The following is a 19,630-nucleotide window of genomic DNA, read 5'->3' on the forward strand; positions in this document are numbered from 1 at the left end:
TAGTCAACGTTACCTGTTGAAGACAATTAACCGTTGTCGCGACTGTGTGTTTCAAACTATGCATAATTAACTAGTTCCGAACTAGTTCCACACTTCACAAGTTATTTTCTTTGTAAACATTTTGAACTGTGTCTGGTAATTGCACTTACTTTGACAACATACAATTATAACTTTAATTGTTTAGCCATCGTTGTAATTTAAACACAAATGAAGGGAGAAATAATTCTTGGAAAATATCACTAAGTGAAGGGTTCTTTGTGAAATTGACTTAAAAATATTTTTATCTAGCCTGCCTGCCTGCCTTAAATCCTTTCAGGATTCAGCCCACACGATAACCGTTAAGATCCATGTATCTATGTCCACGGGGAATTTTATCAAAATTGGTCGTCGCGTTTGAACGTCAAACATGTATATGAAAAATACAATAAAATAACGTTAACCTTGTTTGTCAAGTTGAGCGGTAAAAATAGGTCTTGTTACGCGTAAAATATAGGGATAAAACTATTTAAAACGTCACTAGCGCTCACTAAATAATTATATCTAAAAACTAGTAAGCACGTTATAATTATCTCTTCTTCTAATATATAAAATTCCCGTGTCACGATGTTAGTTACCGTACTCCTCCGAAACGGCTTAAACGATTTTTACCAAATTTTATATGCGTATTTAGTAGGTCTGAGAATCGACTAACGTCTATTTTTCATACCCCAAAATGTTAAGGGCTGCACACAATAAAAAATATTGTTTTAATTTTTTGGACGAAATCTTTAATCTTTAATAATTTTATAATAAAAATGAAAAGTTGATCGGTTGGTTTGGTACGTTCACTGGGATTATCAAGTCTATTTCTAATGTCAATTGTTAAATTATTTTTTTAAATAACACAAATAACAAAAACTCAATATAAAAATGGAAAAAGTAATATAAACTAGCCAACCGTGGTGATCAATACTTATGTTATGTGTTATTTATTTTTATGTTTAAATCCATCATTTTTGCTTTATTTACCTAATGCGGTAGCTATATAAAATATTAACTATTTAAAATAATATCATTACTAACAACAATGTAGGTGTGTAATAAAAATGTTTCAAGGGGAAAAATACTTTTAATTGCGATAAGTAAAGACATACTGCATCAAAAAAGGACCAGCATTATAAGATCAAGTGGATAAACACAAATATTTTCCTTAAATGTTTTTAACAATTTTTTTCATATTTTTTTTTGTTTTGCCATTTCCATTTTGTTTTCAGATAATTTTCATTTGTTTTAACATTGTGTTTTTCATTTTATGCTTTGTATTTTTTTGTTGTGCATTATTTTATTTATGTTTTCAGCTTATTTATGTCTTGTGTATAGCTCTCACAAATCGTGTTGACTAGATCCCGACTCTGGCCATTGTATTAAGTAATGTACAGAGTCGGATTTGGTTCCCGTGTATTTGTGTGCAATCGTCGATACTCCAATATTCAGACTACAAGTAAAAGAAGTTGAAGACGTGTTGATGATAATATTGGCCCACAGATGACCCTCTGATGGGCAAAATGTTTGCCTTAAAAGAGAAGGAATGGGCATTCGCCACGCTTGCTGATCCTGCGGAATGTCGCCAGCAGGATTCGGGTTTGATGGCAGATATGCCCACGATTTTTCCTTGCCGATTGACAGTTTTCTTACACAGTAGACCGTATCAAAGTATTATATTCTAAACCATCGTTTTCGTAAGGTTTCCGTCATTTTATCTTCAACGTTCATATTTATATGAACTCTCATTAAGTCTAGGAAAATTATGATTATAGAACTCATAGCTATCTTCCTAATTAAAATACTACCCATCTTCTGACAAGTCAAATGTTTTGGGCTAAAAGTTACAGAAATTGACACATTTTGATAATTGACACTTTTGACACACAAATGCTATAATTTTTTTGTAATAGGTTTTAGGCAACTACAAACCAGGCCTTCCTTATCTATGCCAAAATATTTCAAAATTATTTTTTCTTTCTACAAAAATAGTTAAACAAAATTTTGGTATCCCATTTCAGTTAAAAGATATTATTATCTATAAGCGGAATGTGTGTGCTTTTCACTTATTTTAAAAATATTGAAGAGATGATCAAGACATGAGAGCAACCTTATCAGAAACTCCACTTATGTATTAGATTCGGATGCCTAAAATATCTAGAGAAGTTGTATTAAAAAAGTAACTGCTTCTGCTAAAGATAAACGGTGCTGCAGAGTTATCATCAGAAACCTTCATGACAACATTTCCATCTTTACAATCAGAGAAAATTTAGACGATGTAAGAAGACTAAATACTTTACTCTGAAAAACTATCAACTTCAACCTTCTTGTTAATAAAGGGAATTCAAAAAATAAATAATAGAAGACACCGCAAAAGAAGATCAATTATTGAGTGTGAAAGGCGTCATCATGAGTTAACAAAACTACTACTACTTAGCTCTGAGATAAAAAAAATGCTGGATGGAAACAAAATAAAATTCAAGATCAATCAACAGCATATAATTTCTACACTTTTAGGAGCACATTGTTAAATAAAATACCAGGATACAATACATTTACGAAAAATTACAACTGACAGTACTATTCATACCACAATTGTCATGCAAATCACAATAAAAAAATCACATGCTCCCAGTATACAAAGCTAACCGCAAACAATTTTTGCTTTTGTATTAAGTACCGTTAAAAAAAAATAAGACCAAAATTGAAGAAATTTTCGACCATCTGTTCTCATACATTGGAGTCACATATTGAGATGTCAAATATATCTACTGGGATCCTAGACTGGTGTATTCACAGGTGTATTCACACCAACCATCTATCCTGTCAAAAGCAGAACCGACGTACTGGCTTACTATAGAAAAATCATCCTGATCACCAAACACCTTTCAATAGAACCTGGGTGATGTCACACTAAACCCAAGACTCCACAATCACCGCTACGAAGATAATCAACTATTCCTTGAAACTTACTAAGTCATACATTAGGCAGGAAATAGCTAAACCTAACAAAGCTAACCCAAAAAATCATGAAGAGATAGAAGGAAAAATGAAATCTTACAAACCAAAAATACTAACTGTAATGTCGAAATTATTTGAAAGTAATTTCGTTTCGCAGAATTATGGCAAATCTGAAAACAAAGCAAGAAGAAGAAAACTCCCGCACTCGTAAGACTCCAACGTACCTCAATTTATAGCGACACTTTAAAGAAGTTGCTTTACGAATAAAGATTACCTTGGAATCATCACATCCAGAACACAAGAGAAGAACTATAGAAGATACATATATCCAAAAAAAAGTACACATACAAAAAGTCTAAACTATCAATCAACAATGAGTTCCTGCCAAGACAGTCTTCAAGATATTTAGACATACGTCATACAACCCAGCAAGGATTTTAAAATATAGTACATGCAATAGCTCATAGCTAATGACTTGACAAATAAAAGCCTCAATATGAACACAGTGAAAAAGAAAATCTGAATTTCTGTCCGTCCAAGCTCTACATTAGACAACTCAAATGAAACGAAATTCAAGACATTCACAAGGAGTTCAAGTGAATTGAAATAGAGAGACGATCCTCAGTGGAAAAAGCACTCGACGACATCCAATGCACATCACATCCGTTTATAGTTAATGACTGATCAAGATTCTAGGCAAGAGAAAACGCATTTTGTTTAAATTTTTCGATCATATACATATATATTTTTAATGGAAGTTTCCAAAATGTCATTCCTATGGAGAAGAACCGGCAAGAAACATAAGTGCATAAACTTCAAAATTATTTTTTCTCAGTGCAATCAAATTTCTGTTCCCTCGATTTCAATTCAATTCATTTCAATTTCTTCATTTTCAATCAAACTATTCGCTTTCCTTCCCACAAGACTACGAGGCTAAAGAAATGAAATGAAGATTCTTTAAATTGTTCGAATCAGAAAATATTTATCTCGTACATTCAAAATCAGACTTTAATAACTTCAGTTAAGGTTTAAATTCGAAAACTGTTAATCTTCTAGCCTTTTTTGCTACTTAATATTTGCCGCAACAGTTTAAGATTCTTATTCGCTAATTTTCTTCGCTCAAACGATGTTAAGGGCTAGTTCGAGGTCGACTTGAGGGTTGTTAAGCCGATACACTACTTAGAAGAGGGTTGGCTATAAATATCGCATCATATAAGGCATTGTTTACAATGATTTTCCTATAAACTCAATCTTTCGACTATTTTTTGAGCAACCCACTGGGCGAAAGCCTTTCAAAAGTCTCAAAAAATCTGGTTTGAGCCATATGGAACCAGCCCACGCGGTAAGCCTTTCGATTGTCTCGCCACCTTCCAACTAAACACCCACAAAATTTCTTTTCAATATCGGTGGAGGCAAAAATCTTTGGGCAATTTGGGATCAATAACGAAACCTGTACCGACATTCAGCAAGTAAGCAAGCGTAGTGATCAATGCTCATTCTATCTTTTTACGGCCGACGCTTTGCACATCAGAAGATCATTTGCGGGACGGTATTTACTCCTGCTAATTGAAGATGGAACAGAAAGACTGCTGAACGAGAAGAGGAAATAACACTCACATACTTTACATTGACATTTATTCATTTGTCCCGAGTAAGCATGTAACTATCAGATCACGTGGGCAAAAATTAAAGAAAATAACCGCGCTTTGCACTCCGAGAGTGATAACAGAAGTGAAAACTTCAATATTAATATTGTGTATTTTTATATTTTGGAATTGTTATGGAATAATTTTGTACGAATTGCTTTTATTATCATTATAAAAGTTCTATCACCTATGTGATAGAATTGAGAATTTATTTATATCGCTATCGATGCAGTATTGCTCTAAATAAGTTTTCATCTTACGCTGTTTCGATCAGCATCACGTGACCCTGACGCGAGTTTAGATGTTTTTACCTGTACAAAAAAAGTGTTCAGCGCCGCTAAAGAAGTTTTCACTTCTAAAAAACGTTGGCTGAGATTTAAGACTCCAGTTATTAGTTCAGAAATGCTCGCTTAGCGTACATAACTTGATGACGATATCATCCCTTGTGCACTTGCTTTTACCCGAAAGACACTACCATTGGATTGCAAACTCACTTCTTACAGCCATCTCGTTTCTATTTTACATATATCTTAAATCTTTATTAAATGATGCAACGGTTAAGTCACGCGTATTTATTGGGATTGCCCGATTAGTCAGCTCGTCGCATCATTTAATAATGGATCATTCTCACAAAAATTACTACCATTTTTCTTCACTTATTTTTACGCAATCATTTATATGATACTTGTTTCACAATCCACATCGGTTAGACAGACTTGTATTTAGAGGAAAACAATCACCTTTGAGTAATACAGTGTCAAGTTTTCACAAAAGCGATGTTTCTTGAGAGGCTATGGTAGGCCTCAGTTATCCCGTGCACGAGTTTGTCTGACGATGCAGATTCACATGACTGTCATACATTCCATCCTTCGATTTAGGCATTTGCTTGCCTTCAATAGTATGGTTGAAAATATGCCGTAACTGAATTCATTGCCTTGCTTTGTTTGAATTTTAGACAAAGCGGCTAAATAGTTTTTGACTATAGAGTAATGTTGAATTTTATTAGATTTTTTTTTAGATAGAAAACGCTGCTTTTTTTCAATTTCTTGCACTCAGAAACATAGCATTTTTTACCTGCTTATAGTAAACATATTGTGTTTTTTCATATGTACTTGCAAACCGTATTATTTCTTGACATAAAATCTTATTTGCTGACCTTTAAATGCCCCTGCCTCTGAATGACTTTTGCATCAAAACTCTTTCTTAATCAAGGACCATCTATCCAATTGTTTTAAATATTTAAACAGTTTCACAAATGGTTCCATATGGGAAAGATGACAAACTCATTTCACCGAAAGCATTCTAGAGTCCAGGGGTTCTACCGATGGCATTATGGAGAAAAATATTATCGGTTTCAGGTGAATATTGATACGAAATCGTATATTGATAATTCAATTTATTAATTAGTGTTTATTCACTTTGATACAGGATAAGATCGTTATATTTTGTGCGAAAAATATTATTGTTAATTTTCTAATATTTTTTCGTTTTTTAATTCGTCTTAAATCAATCATGCTAATTTTGTGAGCTCGATAATTGTCCCAATTAATGTTATTTAGTGTCGGCACTAATTTCGAACTATCATATACATATATGGATATCTATTTTAGTTACAAGTATTAGCGTCCACTAGCAATGTGTGATATATTTTGTTATAAAAATGAAGTTTGAGAGTTCTGTAAATTAAATACAGGGTAATAAGTATTATTTTAGCATAATCGTTGGCAGAGTATATAGCGTACAAGCATACGGAATTATTGAATACCAGCTGTTGCCCGCGACTTCGTCTGCGTGGACTTCAGTTAACGCAGGCGGTCGTTCCCGTTTCCGACGGCATGCCGGTTTAAAATGTAGTCTTGACACTAATAGTTAATTATTTCAAATAAACAATGATATGAAAAGTTTCATAAAGTTTGACACCCATGATCAAAAAACTTTTTCTGGTTTAAAAGTAACCTACAGCCTTTCTCAATCTCTAGACTATCAATGTACTTAATTTCATTACAATCGGTTCAGTAGTTTTGGCGTGAAATCGAAACAGACAGACAGAGATAATTTCAAATTTACAATATTTATTAGTATACATAAGTTTATTTTTCTTTTTGTTTGTGTTTTGTATAGTATAGTTAAGTTTTTTTCTTTGTGTTTTGTTCTTTTTATGTTTCTTTTTCAAAGCGGTTTGTAGCAGTATATTCCGTTGCGGCGGGTGACTAGACCCCCGTTGAAAAGACGTATTTAATCGACTCTTTTTAATCGGTTGTCTATCGCCTGTCGGAGCGTGACGTCATCACATCGAAGACTTATGAAGATTCGTTTTTTTTTGTTATTTTCTTGACAGACCATTAGGAATTAAAGTGCAGGAATAAGGAATGCCATGAAAGGTTTTTTTTTATTTTTATTTTATAGTATTCCTCCTTCCCTGAATTTTGGTTTCTTGTTTGCTACAATGTTTTTTTTTTAAATTTCTATGTAATTTGACGAGACGTAGTTACTTTTACAAGTACATAAAAAAATCGTTTAAACTATTGCAGTAATTAAAAAGTAACCACGTATATATTTAATTCTTTTATTTTGAAATCATGGACCATAAGCAAGTAGATGGAAGTGCTAAAACAAGCCAAATTTTCGTCAAAAATATTAATTGGAAATTGGAATGGAAGTTCCTTCAATTATGATCGTCATCTCCTAATATTGCCACAGGCGTAGTCTGAGTGCCTTCCTTCTACTTTTATATGTTTCATTTAGTTAGTGATATAGTTTTTTAGCCTTATATTTGTAGTAAAAACAAGAGTGTTCATTTAATTCAAGACAGTTTGGATAAATCGTCTAACAATACTTGCATTTACCTTATTGTAAACATCGGTATTTAAAAGACATGAATAAAGCATTGTCTTGAAGTACAGAGCACCGATGACGCCTCTCAATTTTTTGGGCTCTCCCATAATCAGGTCAAGTCTTCATAAATTTTGAGACACAAGTCCATCTAAAAACTGTCTCGTTTCAAATGAAAACTCGTTCTTAGTTCCATCATAAGCTGTTTAAAGAGCATATACTAAGCTTTGGTCTTGTTGCAGCTCGACTTCAGCGCGAGGATCAGATGGAAGAGATGCTGGCTGGGATGCAGTCACACCTTCAGTTCCTAGAGACACAATACCGAGGAAGGCACGAAGACGTCATCACGCTACAGGTGATTATATATAGAAAGCAGTTGTCTTTATGTCTATGTATGAAACCAGGGTAGAAATAGATGGAGCAAAAAATTTGACTATCAGCTTTAAAGGTTTCAAAGGTTGTGTGTACCTATTGTATCGATGACTAAAAACAAAAACAGATCTTGGTTTAAATGATCAGATGACTGTTTTCGAATGTAAATTGAATCATGAAATCATAAGACAAGAATTGAAAAAGAAGTTCTGTTATGATTTGGTATTTTTACGATTTTTTTTACATTTTTTCCTTTTTACTTCTTCTATTTTTTATCCGGTTTCAAAATTAGGGGCCCACTAAGACGAACTATGCCGTTAAAGACTTTCGCTAAGTTAGATTTAGTGGGGAAATTAACAGCTAAGCATTCTGCCCGCGATACGACCAGTTCGTGACGTGGGTTTTGCTAAGCGGACATTTTATTTATTATACTTTAAATATTTGGAAATTCATATAATATTGCAACGATAGATCATTTAACAGATTTCCAAAAAATAAATTGGATAGATACTTGTTTTCTTTTACCTCGTGAACAAAAAATGAAGATTTAAAATCTCGTATGACGTCACTTACTAGTAAATTTATTACTAGCAAGTGATGTTTTTAGCCTTCATTATCAAACTTAAGTTCTTTTTATCATCTTTACTTTCTATAGTTTCTAAATCAGTCTGACTGACTATAAACATTTATATTATTAGATTTAGTTAAATTTTGAATATTTTTGTGTGATTTTCTCCCTCTACTTAAGGTAGGTTGGATTCGTAGTTCATCAAGGGGTCTACCACGGTTCTAACTTCAGTTATTAGATATAGTCAAATTTTGCATATTTTTGTGTGATTTTGTTCCTCTACTTAAGCCAGGCTGGAGTCTACGTCTAAAGCTTCATCAGGGTGTCTATCACTTGTTCCTATTACAGTATTTCTAACGAAACTGAAAGTTTCACTTTGAAAGTAGTAGGCCCCCAATTGTCACTACACGTTTTACTTTTAAGCTTTTATAAGAGCTTCTTATATCTCAATGTTGTCTCGAATTTTTATACCGTATCCACAAATCTGTCCACATCACATCACATCATCAGCCTATCGCAGTCCACTGCTGGACATAGGCCTCTCCAAGTGCACGCCAATCTGTCCATGAAAGGTGAAAAGTAAAAAAGTAATTAAGTTTACTTTCTTGTACATTTACCTTTATAATTGTTTTCCTTTTATTTCATTCAATGTTTCAAAAAGCTTCTGCCGTCCTTGTAAAATTTGTAAAACCAGTCCCAAGATTTGTTGCCCGACTAGTTGGTCTCCTCTCAGCTAAGTCTAATTAAAATTCCTTGATACTTACGGTTTCGGTCCGAACTCCAAGTAAATCCCACCAAAGAGGTATGCAATCCATATCGTTTTCAAAGAAATTAAATTTTGGAACAAATTTTGGGCCATGATCTTTTTCCTTCGTAATTTTGTTTTACCGATAAAGTTGGTGATATTATGATTAATGTTCAGTATTTTCATATTAAAGATGTTTGTATCATTTCCTCTCTCTTGTTGTCTCGTAAAATATAATGTTATCAAATTCTATCTTTCCATATTCATCGATTTTAATTCAATAAAAAACCCTTAACAACATTTTACTACTAATTCCTCTTGTATTAGGTATGTTATTTATCTTAATAGATCTATATTTAATAGATTGAAGATTTCTATATATTTTTATACCCTTAATAGGGTTATGCATTCCAACTTTTTAAATTTTTTTCCTATATCTTTTTTCTGAACCAGAAAATCTCTAGATGTAATTTATATGACAAAAAATCGTGTCTCAGCTTGAAAATCCTTTGACTAATATTAGTGAATCTTCAAGAACACCCTCTCAGATTTTTTATAACTGAAAGTAATATTCTTAGGTACTAAGAAGGTTCATGTTTCTAGGCAAAACTCCTTGCGGAACACGCCAACAGCACTCCAGAGCACGCCTACGAATTGCCGGCAACGACTATGACACCAGAAGTCATGGCTCTGCTCAAAAACATGTCTGGTAAGGAACAAAACGAAACGCCGAGCTCCTGGAGTGCCGGCAGAAGTGAAAACTTCAATATTAACGTTGAGCATTTTGGAGAATAATTTTGCTCGGCAGTAATTATTAGTATTAAACTACTATCATTTATGTGGTATAATACAGCTTTTATTTATTACGCTTTCGATACTGTATTGGGGTAGAAGTTTTCGTCTTTCGATCACGTCACGTCTCAACGCAAGTTGAACATTTTTACCCCATTCCAAAAAGTGTACGATGCTTAAGAAGTTTTCACTTCAAAAACTGCTTAAATTAGAAAACGTAGAAAAAGTAGAAGCAGCAAAGACGCCACTGTTCCTTATAGTGCAGTATTATTTACGAGCTCAACTAAACTAAGTAAACCAATTGATTGTGTAAGTAAAAAGCATCTTTATTTCAATGTAGCAAGATCACTATTTGTAAATAAAAAAAATTGTGATGTAGTTGAACTTTTATAAGGACTTGTTCGAGTTGGCATGTGAATATAGTTTCTGGTTTTAAAATCTGAAACCCACGAGACCACTACCGCTCCAGTAAAGTTAAAGGGCGGGTAGACCACGATGGGGAAATTAAATAGCTAGGCATTATGCTGGCGATACTTTCTTGTATCGCGAGTTGTGCTGGGCTGACATTTAATCCGCCATTTTAGAGCGAGCACACATTTGACATAAAGCAGTTTCTTCTTAGTTTTTTTTTAAGGAATAAAACAAAGATTAAAGGCAAACATATGATATTTGTTGACGAAAAACGTGGTTGCACGGTTGACTTCAAACTCTTTCTCAAAAACTGCTGAACCGATTTTGATGAAACTTGCAGTATTCCCTAATTTGAAGTACGGAATTATCCTGCCGGAGATAAGCGAACACAAACATAAAAACGTCAATACATAGATATATTTTTGAGAAATAACTCATTTCTTTTATAATCTGATCTAGACACGTGACGAGCACCGTGTGTAATATTACACGAATAAGTAGAGCCACTTTTGATGTAGACTTACATATCCGTTATCTGCTGACAGAACTGTTATATCTCAAATGCGCGTTCGCTTTCTCAGCAACGCATTTCTTTTTTGTATTTTTCTTAAGGTTTTTTTAAATATTCTGTCATGCATGTTTTTTTTGTAGAAAGTACTTTTAAAAGTAATAATTTAAGTAGTTGTAGAGTAACAAAAAAAAATGGCTTTTTAACACCATTCCTTCTCTCTACTTATTTTTTTATATTTGTACGCCTTCATGGCAAAACATAGCGCTCCTTATGTATCTTTAACACCAGCATTTAATGTACCTATGTTTAACAAATAAATATTCTTGATTCTTGATTCTTGATTCTCTTCCTGATCGTCACACTAAGAGCAAATGTTCGCACAAAAGTAAACCAAGCTAATGACTCTAACACATTATAATTATCGCATTTATCATGACGATGCGAAGATTTCCAATTAGCAAAAATAGATACGAGACACATACTCTTTGTAAAGGCTGTTTTTTCTCTTAATATACAACACGTCAATTCAAAATCTGGATATATTCAAACCAACCCGATTTAAATCACCACTTAAGCGTTTTGCATCGCATTCTATTTTAGTTTGGTCACTATATCGTTTCCCCAAACGGGCCAAGTTTTATCAATATTATTTGAATCGCAAAATAGATCCAAAATTAAAACTTAATGCATTTGCGGTGTTGAACTGGAACTGGGCTGTGTGATTGACGTATCATTTTAGACTGAAAACGCACTAGGCAGAGAAACTGCGCGGCAAAATCGCGGCGCGGCGGCCGAAAATATTTGAACAGATCATTGATGCCTTATGCATAAATTTGACAGATATCAATCTAAAGTTTTTTTTTTGTTTTAAAACAGACTCCCACTTTAAGTAATTAAATCCCTGTGTCGTGATCTACTATTAAGTACAAAATGTTTTTTCTTTTATTTCTTAATGTATGTACTTTAATAAGTATGTCAATACTTATATAAAAAAAAACTTAAACTACCTACTAATTTTGAAGAAGGTTTATCATTATAAACCGCAAAAAGACGCAACACCCTATTTTCTTGTAAATTTTTTCGCCATCCAACACAAAGGACACCACTCAGTCCAAATCCATTTTTCTTTTTCTTTAACTCATGCCAAGACCTTCCACTCTTCAATCGTCTTCATCGTCACTCATCACGTTTCTTCTCCTAGGCACGAGAGCTGCTGCCGGCATCTACACGAAGAACCTTCAGCAACTGCGGACCCCGTTTGTGTACCAGCTCCTCCCTCACCTCATGAACGATCCCTACAGCTTGAAACCAGTTTTCCACATGAGGGGAGGCAGGACCTACGCCGATATTGTGGTTGGAGTACCGACTGTTAAGAGGGATAAAGAAAGTTACCTCCTTATCACTCTCAGGGTAAGTAGAATTCACAGGTGAATTAGCCAGCAACTAGAGTCATTAACATTACTGTAATGTTTAAAAGTGCCTCGAAAACGACCTATTTGGAATAAAAACTTTTTGATTTTGAAGATCGAAACTGGGCAGACAACTGACATTTTTGAATTAGTCTACATTTTTGACACTCGGTGTAGTTTTGGTCTTGATTACTTCTGTTACACTGTCTCTCACAACAGACACCGATGAAATCGGACTTATTACTAAATAAAATCAACTTGAACAATTTTGGAGATATTATAACGAAAATATTTGACGTTAAGCAAATAAAGTTTTATTTAAAAGCAAACTTCAGTTCGATATCCAACAAAACAAGATTTTTCCCATTCACAATACTCTGTCTACTTCCATCCATTCTTTATTGGAGTGCAGAAGATGCTCCCCGGGGTAAAAGTTTCCTCAAAGCAAAGTCTCCAACAATTCTTAGTACTCTATGCACAAATATATTGAAGACATTCAAAGAATTGTTCGAAAGTGCTTTCCAAAGAGCGCCTTATTATTATTTCACTTTGTCTTTCTGAGAGTGTCCCAACAGATATCACAATATGATGTAGGGATTTCTCAAGGTTTTAAAGTCAATAGAAACCTTAAGATGCACTGTAGTAGTTTTAGTATGGTAATAAGCCTAAAACAATTCAAAGAATTGAGGCAATGCAAGTGAAACTTACGCTCGTGATAGCTTTCACCAGATATTGACGAAACGTTTGGGACTAATTTTGCAAAAAACTACATCAGATCAATCAAAATAAAAAAATGTATTTCAAGTAGGCCGTTTTCTGGGCTCTTACAAAACGTTAAAATATGAAATCTAATTACACGGTTCTACAATGTCATTTTTATGGAGAAGAAAAATATATATTAAGAGATAAATATATATTTTTCTTGAAGTAAAAATATTAAATTGAAGAGTCTAATAGAAAACTATTTCCACAGCATTTGGTGGCAGGCCTGAGTGATATCGATGTCAATACAACCCTTATTGTTGTCATGATTGGAGAGACAGACCTGGAATACATCTTACACACGGCAAGACAAATTGAAAATATGTAAGTATTAGTAGCAAGCTGTTCATCAGAATCGGTTTTAGCAAATCTACGCTTATTTTTTTTTACTTAAACGACTTTGACACGGCAGCTTGGTCATCCGTAAATGAATCAACTAAACTGCAATTAAATTCAACTTACATTCAAAATAACAAAGTTCAATTTAAAGTCACAACTTTGATTAAAACTTGTATCGTTTGAATGATTTTCCGATCGACATTTTCATTACTATCAACCCGCGACCGGTGCACTCCACTGAACAACGTTTATTCTTCAATCACAGTTATTCAGAAAGCCAGCGATACGTCCGCCCGCTGCGCTCGGAACACTGAATTCGATTTCCGCTCCAGGAAAACGTCTGAATAGGGAACAGATATTGCCCTCACTGTACACAATTGCGTTTGTCTTTTGTTTAGATAGCTCGGAACGCCTCATATTTACTTTGAAATGTTGCATCGCGAGTTCAATCAAATTTGTTCCTTATGACCTGAACTAGACCAAAAATTATTTTGATATTCCTTTTCAGGTTTCCGAAACAGGTCGAAATGGGATTGATAGAAGTGCTGTCTCCTCCTCCAGCATACTACCCTGATTTTGATGCCCTTCCACTGACCTTAGGGGATTCGATGAAGCGCGTGAAATGGAGGACCAAGCAAAACCTGGATACCATCTATCTGATGGCCTATGCTCAGTCGAAGGGCACTTTCTACTTGATGCTGGAGGACGATGTCATCGCGAAAAATAACTACATACAGGTACGTCCATGTAGTAACGGAATTAAAAAGGAGTGATCGACTCGAATGCATTTATTCATTTCCATGATAATTCAAAGGATTGAGCTGGACCTTCTAAGACAATCTCAAATTGATGCAATCGTTTTCTTTCTATTAACATTCTTACCGTACATCACAACATGTCTCTACTCTTTCTCATGGGTAAATGACAAGCAATTGTACGCAGATTAATCTTCCAAATTCCCTCTCTGCAAATCAGAAATTTATTTGTAGCAGTCTATCATTTGGAACACAAATTTTGAGATTGGTTAGCTTAGTCTTCAGGAAGGCTAATCAAATCTGTTGTCCCATGATAACCTCTATCGTTTGATCAAGACTTACGTTTATAGTAAATGACGTATTTTTTATTTTGATGAGCGCTAGAGAAAACCTTTCGATCTTAATCCGAAATTTCATCTTTAAAATTACCTCAGAAGCTTAATATTCTTTAGCTATCTTCAAGCTTTCATAGCTTATTGACTTCAAGAACCCAGCTCAGTCCTTTGATAGTAAGCTTTCGACAAATCCAAACTTTTGAAGCTCAATAACTAATAAAAGTTTGCCGAGAAACGAGGAGCTAATCAGTTCCATCGCAAATTGACTGGCGTCTGGCAAACTTTTTCTCTTATTTTCCTGAAGCATCGACGTTGCTTTTAAACTAAGAAGGCATTTAAAAATTTTAGATTATAATTTAATTTTAATATGCATTCTGCGATCTAAGTTGCTTTGCGAATTCGAACTATATTGCAATTGTTACTTGAAATAATTTTCTTGCCGTTGCGAGCGATATCCTTAAACCGCGCTGCCCTTAACATGTAACTTCAACTTGGGTATTTGACAGGCATTTTTTGGCAATGGTCCTTCGGTTTTGGTTTGGAATATGTCCAAAATGTCGTGAGTTTAAATCCTAATCCGCTTCTATTTTTATATCAAGCTTGTAGGATACTTGGATTCATTCATTTTACTTGTCACTGCGTACACATTATTCATTTGATTTTTTTTATTATTTAGCATGATTTTTTGAGCTTAAAGTACCAGCAGCACTGAGAATTTCTCTCGTCTTTTCCAGGAAATAAAACAGTTTACTTCGGCAACCTCCGTGGCTAATCCTCGCTGGTTTTTCATCGAGTACTGCCACGTCGGCGGCATCGGGAAGTTCTTCCGATCCTCCGATCTAATTCACTTCATCACCTACGTCCAGCTGTTCTATAACAACATGCCTATAGACTGGCTTCTCGAGAGCTACTTGGCTGATCGCGTCTGCACCATCGAAAAGACCTCTGTAGGTATCATGTACTTCAAAATATTCTATATCTTCATCAACATCGATCATTTTAAGTGTATCAGAAACATTAAATTTTCAACTCCTTCATAAGAGCGGGTATTCTTTGCTTCTTGCTAGTTACCGTACACAAGATGGATAATTACTGCTGTTAGCTAGGTTAGTAATCAAAATGTTTTGTACGGAGATTAAAATTCCATTCACGTCAATGCAGGGGGGATCTACATTGTTTCACCTGCAGCTGGTGGTGGAAACAAACTTATTAGATTTAGACATTTTTTTTTCTGTATCTGGATTTTTTTTTTATCTGTTGCCATAATAGTAAATTTTCATAAGGCAATTGGCAGTCAACATTACTCCTAGCTTATTTCATAATATCAAATTAATTGTGTGAATCGATTTTTCCAGAAAATGTGTGCAGAGGCTAAAGAGAAAATTCGACCAAAATTCAAATCGTCGTTATTTCAACATATTGGACTCTACTCGTCGTTGAAAGGAAAAATTCAAAAAGTCAAGGTACTGTATTCATGTCATTGAGTGATCTACTCTGATGAGTATTTACTGAAACCTTATTTCTCTTTTACGGTTATTTATTTGTGCTACCTAAGTTGTAACCTTGTAAATCGGGTTATAATAATCACGGCACAAAGATCAATAATTCCATCGGAAATTAAATATTTTCAAGATGGAAAACATTTTCTACTGTCATTTAAACTGCTATCCATTCTATCGTCATCAGATCATTTTAATTTTCAAATATTATTTCTGTTTCTCAGGATTCTCACTACGGAACTGTGCCAACCTTCTACCCTCATCTTGCCAACCCCAAATTGCAGTCGATCAAGAGTGATATCGTCGAGCATGCCGACCATTCCCTCAGAAGAGCCTACGAAGGCCAAACATACTTCTGGGGAGTGAAACCGAAGAAGGGCGATGCGGTGGAGTTTTGGTTCCACAGGCCTGTCATCATCACACAGTAAGATTCCTCAAATTCATTCTCTACAAACAAGTTTTTTTTTTACTAACATCTTTAGCAATGATGAAACCCGGATGAAAGTTTGAAGGTTGAAAAACCTATGTTGAAAATGTGTGTCCTGAACTAACATTTTTGATGATTATCTCCAATTTCTTGTAAAGAATTTTCTTTAGCAGTTATATTGTTTTCAGTTACATCTTCCGCAGTGGGAACGTAGAACACGTATCCGACAAGTTCTACGACACCACTGTAGAAGCCCTTCCGGGGAAAAGTAATAGCAACTTCACCCCTGTCGGCATCTTCGACGAGTTTGGGTTGGCTGAGGGGGACCTCAAAATGGGTCCGGTGGCAGCGTTCAGGCTGCGTGTCAACTCGGACAGCCGGTTCTGGGTCATTCTTTGCGAGGTAAGCATGGTTCGAACAATCTATCAAAGAAATACTTACAGTAATATTACAATCACATTGATCGAATGGGTCTCGAGTTGAAATCGAAATTAAGATTTTCTAAACCCATTGCAAATAGTTTGCCCTTTTATTAGTTTGCATCAAAAGCAGGACGTAAAAACGAAGATTCTCTTTCAGATCGACCTCAAGGTGTACCAAGTGCCGGAGAGCAGGTGACAACTAACCAAGACGCCCTGGGACAGGATACTACGGAACTTCATTAGAGTACCCCCGCTGTAAACGGTACAACGAGCGCACATCGCCAAGTAACCTAGTCTGTAGTCATTCACCTAGACCTAAGATCAACATCCAAACCCCTATATTTTTACGCCTTATTAGTTAAATTCCTGTAAACGTGAATGTATATGCTGATAACTTAAGGTAATTGGAGTCGATGCGTATAAATAATTTTAAAACGATCGAAAATAAAGTCAAACGTCTTCCATAATCGTGGGTGCGGCCGAATTTGCTCGCCTGCGATCGGTAGGTTTTAGTTTAGATCCCTTTCGCGGAAATTCTTTTAGTCGTTCAAGATATGTAACATGTTAGAGACAATCCCGGTCTATAAGAAATAACCCTACTGTTTGATGACACGAAAGAAATGTAATATAAAGATAGTTGGTCGAAATTTGTACTGGAATTAAATTGATTGTTTCTCGGAGAAATTCCTCTACCATACCAAGAAGTGGAATAAGACCGGGTTTTCTCTTAACAAATTTTATACTTGAAATATCGTTAAATTTCTTTAATCTCTTAAAGTAAGTTATTATGTAATATTATTCGAATGCCTGATTAATTTACTCGACAACTATGAAGGTTGACTTTAGTTCTTTACTTAATTTATAATTACCGTTTCCATTCTATTCTTAATTTGCAGTATTTTTCGCAATCTGCTGAAATTTCTTTGTATCACTTGCACCCGTTTCGATATTCATTCATTTCTTCTCGTCTTCTTCAGTTGTGTCTGACAATTTACTCCACGCTTCGTATCATTCAAATTGTATATATACCTATACATACTTCTATAGACCTCTGTACATGTTTCTATATAATCTTTTGGGGAATAAGCGCTATAATATACATACCTTGTTACATATGACCGAGTTCGGTATGCAGTTCCTGAATCGTAAGAGATGGCAAGAGTCTTTTGACCTGCACATTATATGTGTACATAATCTGAAAATATTATACATCTGTCTTTATCTATTTGGTTCCGCATTCTGTCATTGTTCCTTGGGAGAACCCATCGTCATCGGGTACAAAGAGTTTTAATCAAATCTGTTAAAAGTCAACTCTCAAAATATACAACTATATGACCAACATTCTTCACTGAGACAATCATGTCTCCTTAAACATCATCATATGGAACAAAAGCTTTGTCACCTCCGATTTTCGGTTCAACTGCTTCTCCTTCTGCAGTTAGATCAATTTCATCAATAAGCCTATCGAAATAAAGTTTAATTTCATCTAACGCAATATTCGCTGCATCTGTCTTATCTTTCGACACTTCTTCGTGACTACGGACAATAGACGCAGATAGTGCGTCACTGTTTCTAAAAAGCTGATTAGTGATAAGTTATTGATTAGGAACACTTGTATTAGGATTAGTTCTATCGGAATTCGATTAGTAGCGCACTTTGATACCTGTCCTTATTCTAATTAATATTACGCTACGGAATTTCAAATGGTATTATTTTATTTTATTGGTGCTATAATTTAGGTGCTTGTCATGTACTTCTTTATGAATACAGGCCCCCCGTGCCTCGGAAAGCACGTTAAACCTTATGTCCCGACTGGCATACGTCGATCTTTGACAGTCGTTAAAATGGATTTTAGATAAACCGACTGAGTACGCTTCTTACCGTCGGTTGGGGATATCATATCGGGAGATGCGAATGATAAATGTTTATTTACAACTGTTGAATGTTCAAGACTCTTAACTTGAAAAGGAGTTAAGCTAACAAAACAAAGAGGTCTAAAAACATTAAAGCTACCGTCGAGTCTAGCAATAAGGCTTCGGTTATACCATCTTCGTCTCCACGCCATCCAAGTCGTTTTATACTTGCCATTTGGTTAAATAATATCTCTCAATAATAACGTCTCTCTCAAATTGTAAATTCCTTCAAATTTCTTTTGTTTTTTGGATGGCATCCAAATTACTTAATTTGGCTTAGGCTTCTAGTGTTAATGATACTTTTTTTTTATTTGAACCTTTTTTTAGGTCACAACTTTGAAATTCCGTACAAAAAAAGCGTACCTTGTAACTTTGCTTCTATTTAATTTTGAGTCTTCTTGTTAGCAATAAGCAGAGATTTATATATATTTTTAATAAAACAAAAAACCCAAAAATAAATAGATTTAGGTAAAAACGATAAATTATATATTTTTTTAGAAAAATGAATAAAAAAACACAAAAATCGATTTGGATATCTTAATATATATATAATTTAAGTATATGTCGGGTTAAACTGTGCAATGAAGGACAAGGTATTTTTTTATTTTTTATTAATACTATCTACCGGGTATTAAAGGAATCCTCTCAAAAACTGAGACTGACATTAGTAGAAATTAAGTATTTAAAATTTAAATTAAAAAAAAACGCATACTTTAACAGACAGCTAAAAAAAATATAAAATAACCAATAATGAACCGACGAACAAAATCAAAAACAGATAACGCTCAGATAAGAACGCGTGATCATATTTTTTGTTTCGGGACCATTTTTTTTTCAATATCAATTGAAATTTAATGTTTGTCTTTGTTTTTCGGATCCTTTGGAACCCGGTATACTTTATACAGAGTTA

The 19,630-nt window shown here is 34.4% G+C and overlaps 1 protein-coding gene across 1 annotated transcript; it reads left to right on the forward strand.

The window, feature by feature from the left end:
• Positions 1-7,648: 7,648 nt before the first annotated feature.
• LOC113506601 (alpha-1,3-mannosyl-glycoprotein 4-beta-N-acetylglucosaminyltransferase A) lies at positions 7,649-18,365 on the forward strand. The gene is made up of 10 exons (XM_026889438.1): positions 7,649-7,815; positions 9,749-9,854; positions 12,061-12,269; positions 13,242-13,354; positions 13,878-14,106; positions 15,194-15,406; positions 15,815-15,922; positions 16,183-16,382; positions 16,574-16,787; positions 16,965-18,365. The coding sequence occupies exons 1-10, from the start codon at positions 7,726-7,728 to the stop codon at positions 17,001-17,003; spliced, it is 1,521 nt and encodes a 506-aa protein (XP_026745239.1). The 5' UTR covers positions 7,649-7,725; the 3' UTR covers positions 17,004-18,365.
• The last annotated feature ends 1,265 nt before the right edge of the window (positions 18,366-19,630 follow it).

Source organism: Trichoplusia ni (assembly GCF_003590095.1).
Source record: "Trichoplusia ni isolate ovarian cell line Hi5 chromosome 20 unlocalized genomic scaffold, tn1 tig00002196_group19, whole genome shotgun sequence".
Lineage (NCBI taxonomy): Eukaryota > Metazoa > Arthropoda > Insecta > Lepidoptera > Noctuidae > Trichoplusia > Trichoplusia ni.

What these genes read in the sequence shown, in the direction of transcription:
- LOC113506601 (XM_026889438.1), top strand. Translation starts at nt 7,726, where the DNA reads ATGGAAGAGATGCTGGCTGGGATGCAGTCACACCTTCAGTTCCTAGAG. An exon ending in ACCTCCTTATCACTCTCAGG is followed by an intron (nt 12,270 to 13,241) that starts GTAAGTAGAATT and finishes CTATTTCCACAG; the next exon opens with CATTTGGTGGCAGGCCTGAG. An exon ending in TCTGGGTCATTCTTTGCGAG is followed by an intron (nt 16,788 to 16,964) that starts GTAAGCATGGTT and finishes ATTCTCTTTCAG; the next exon opens with ATCGACCTCAAGGTGTACCA.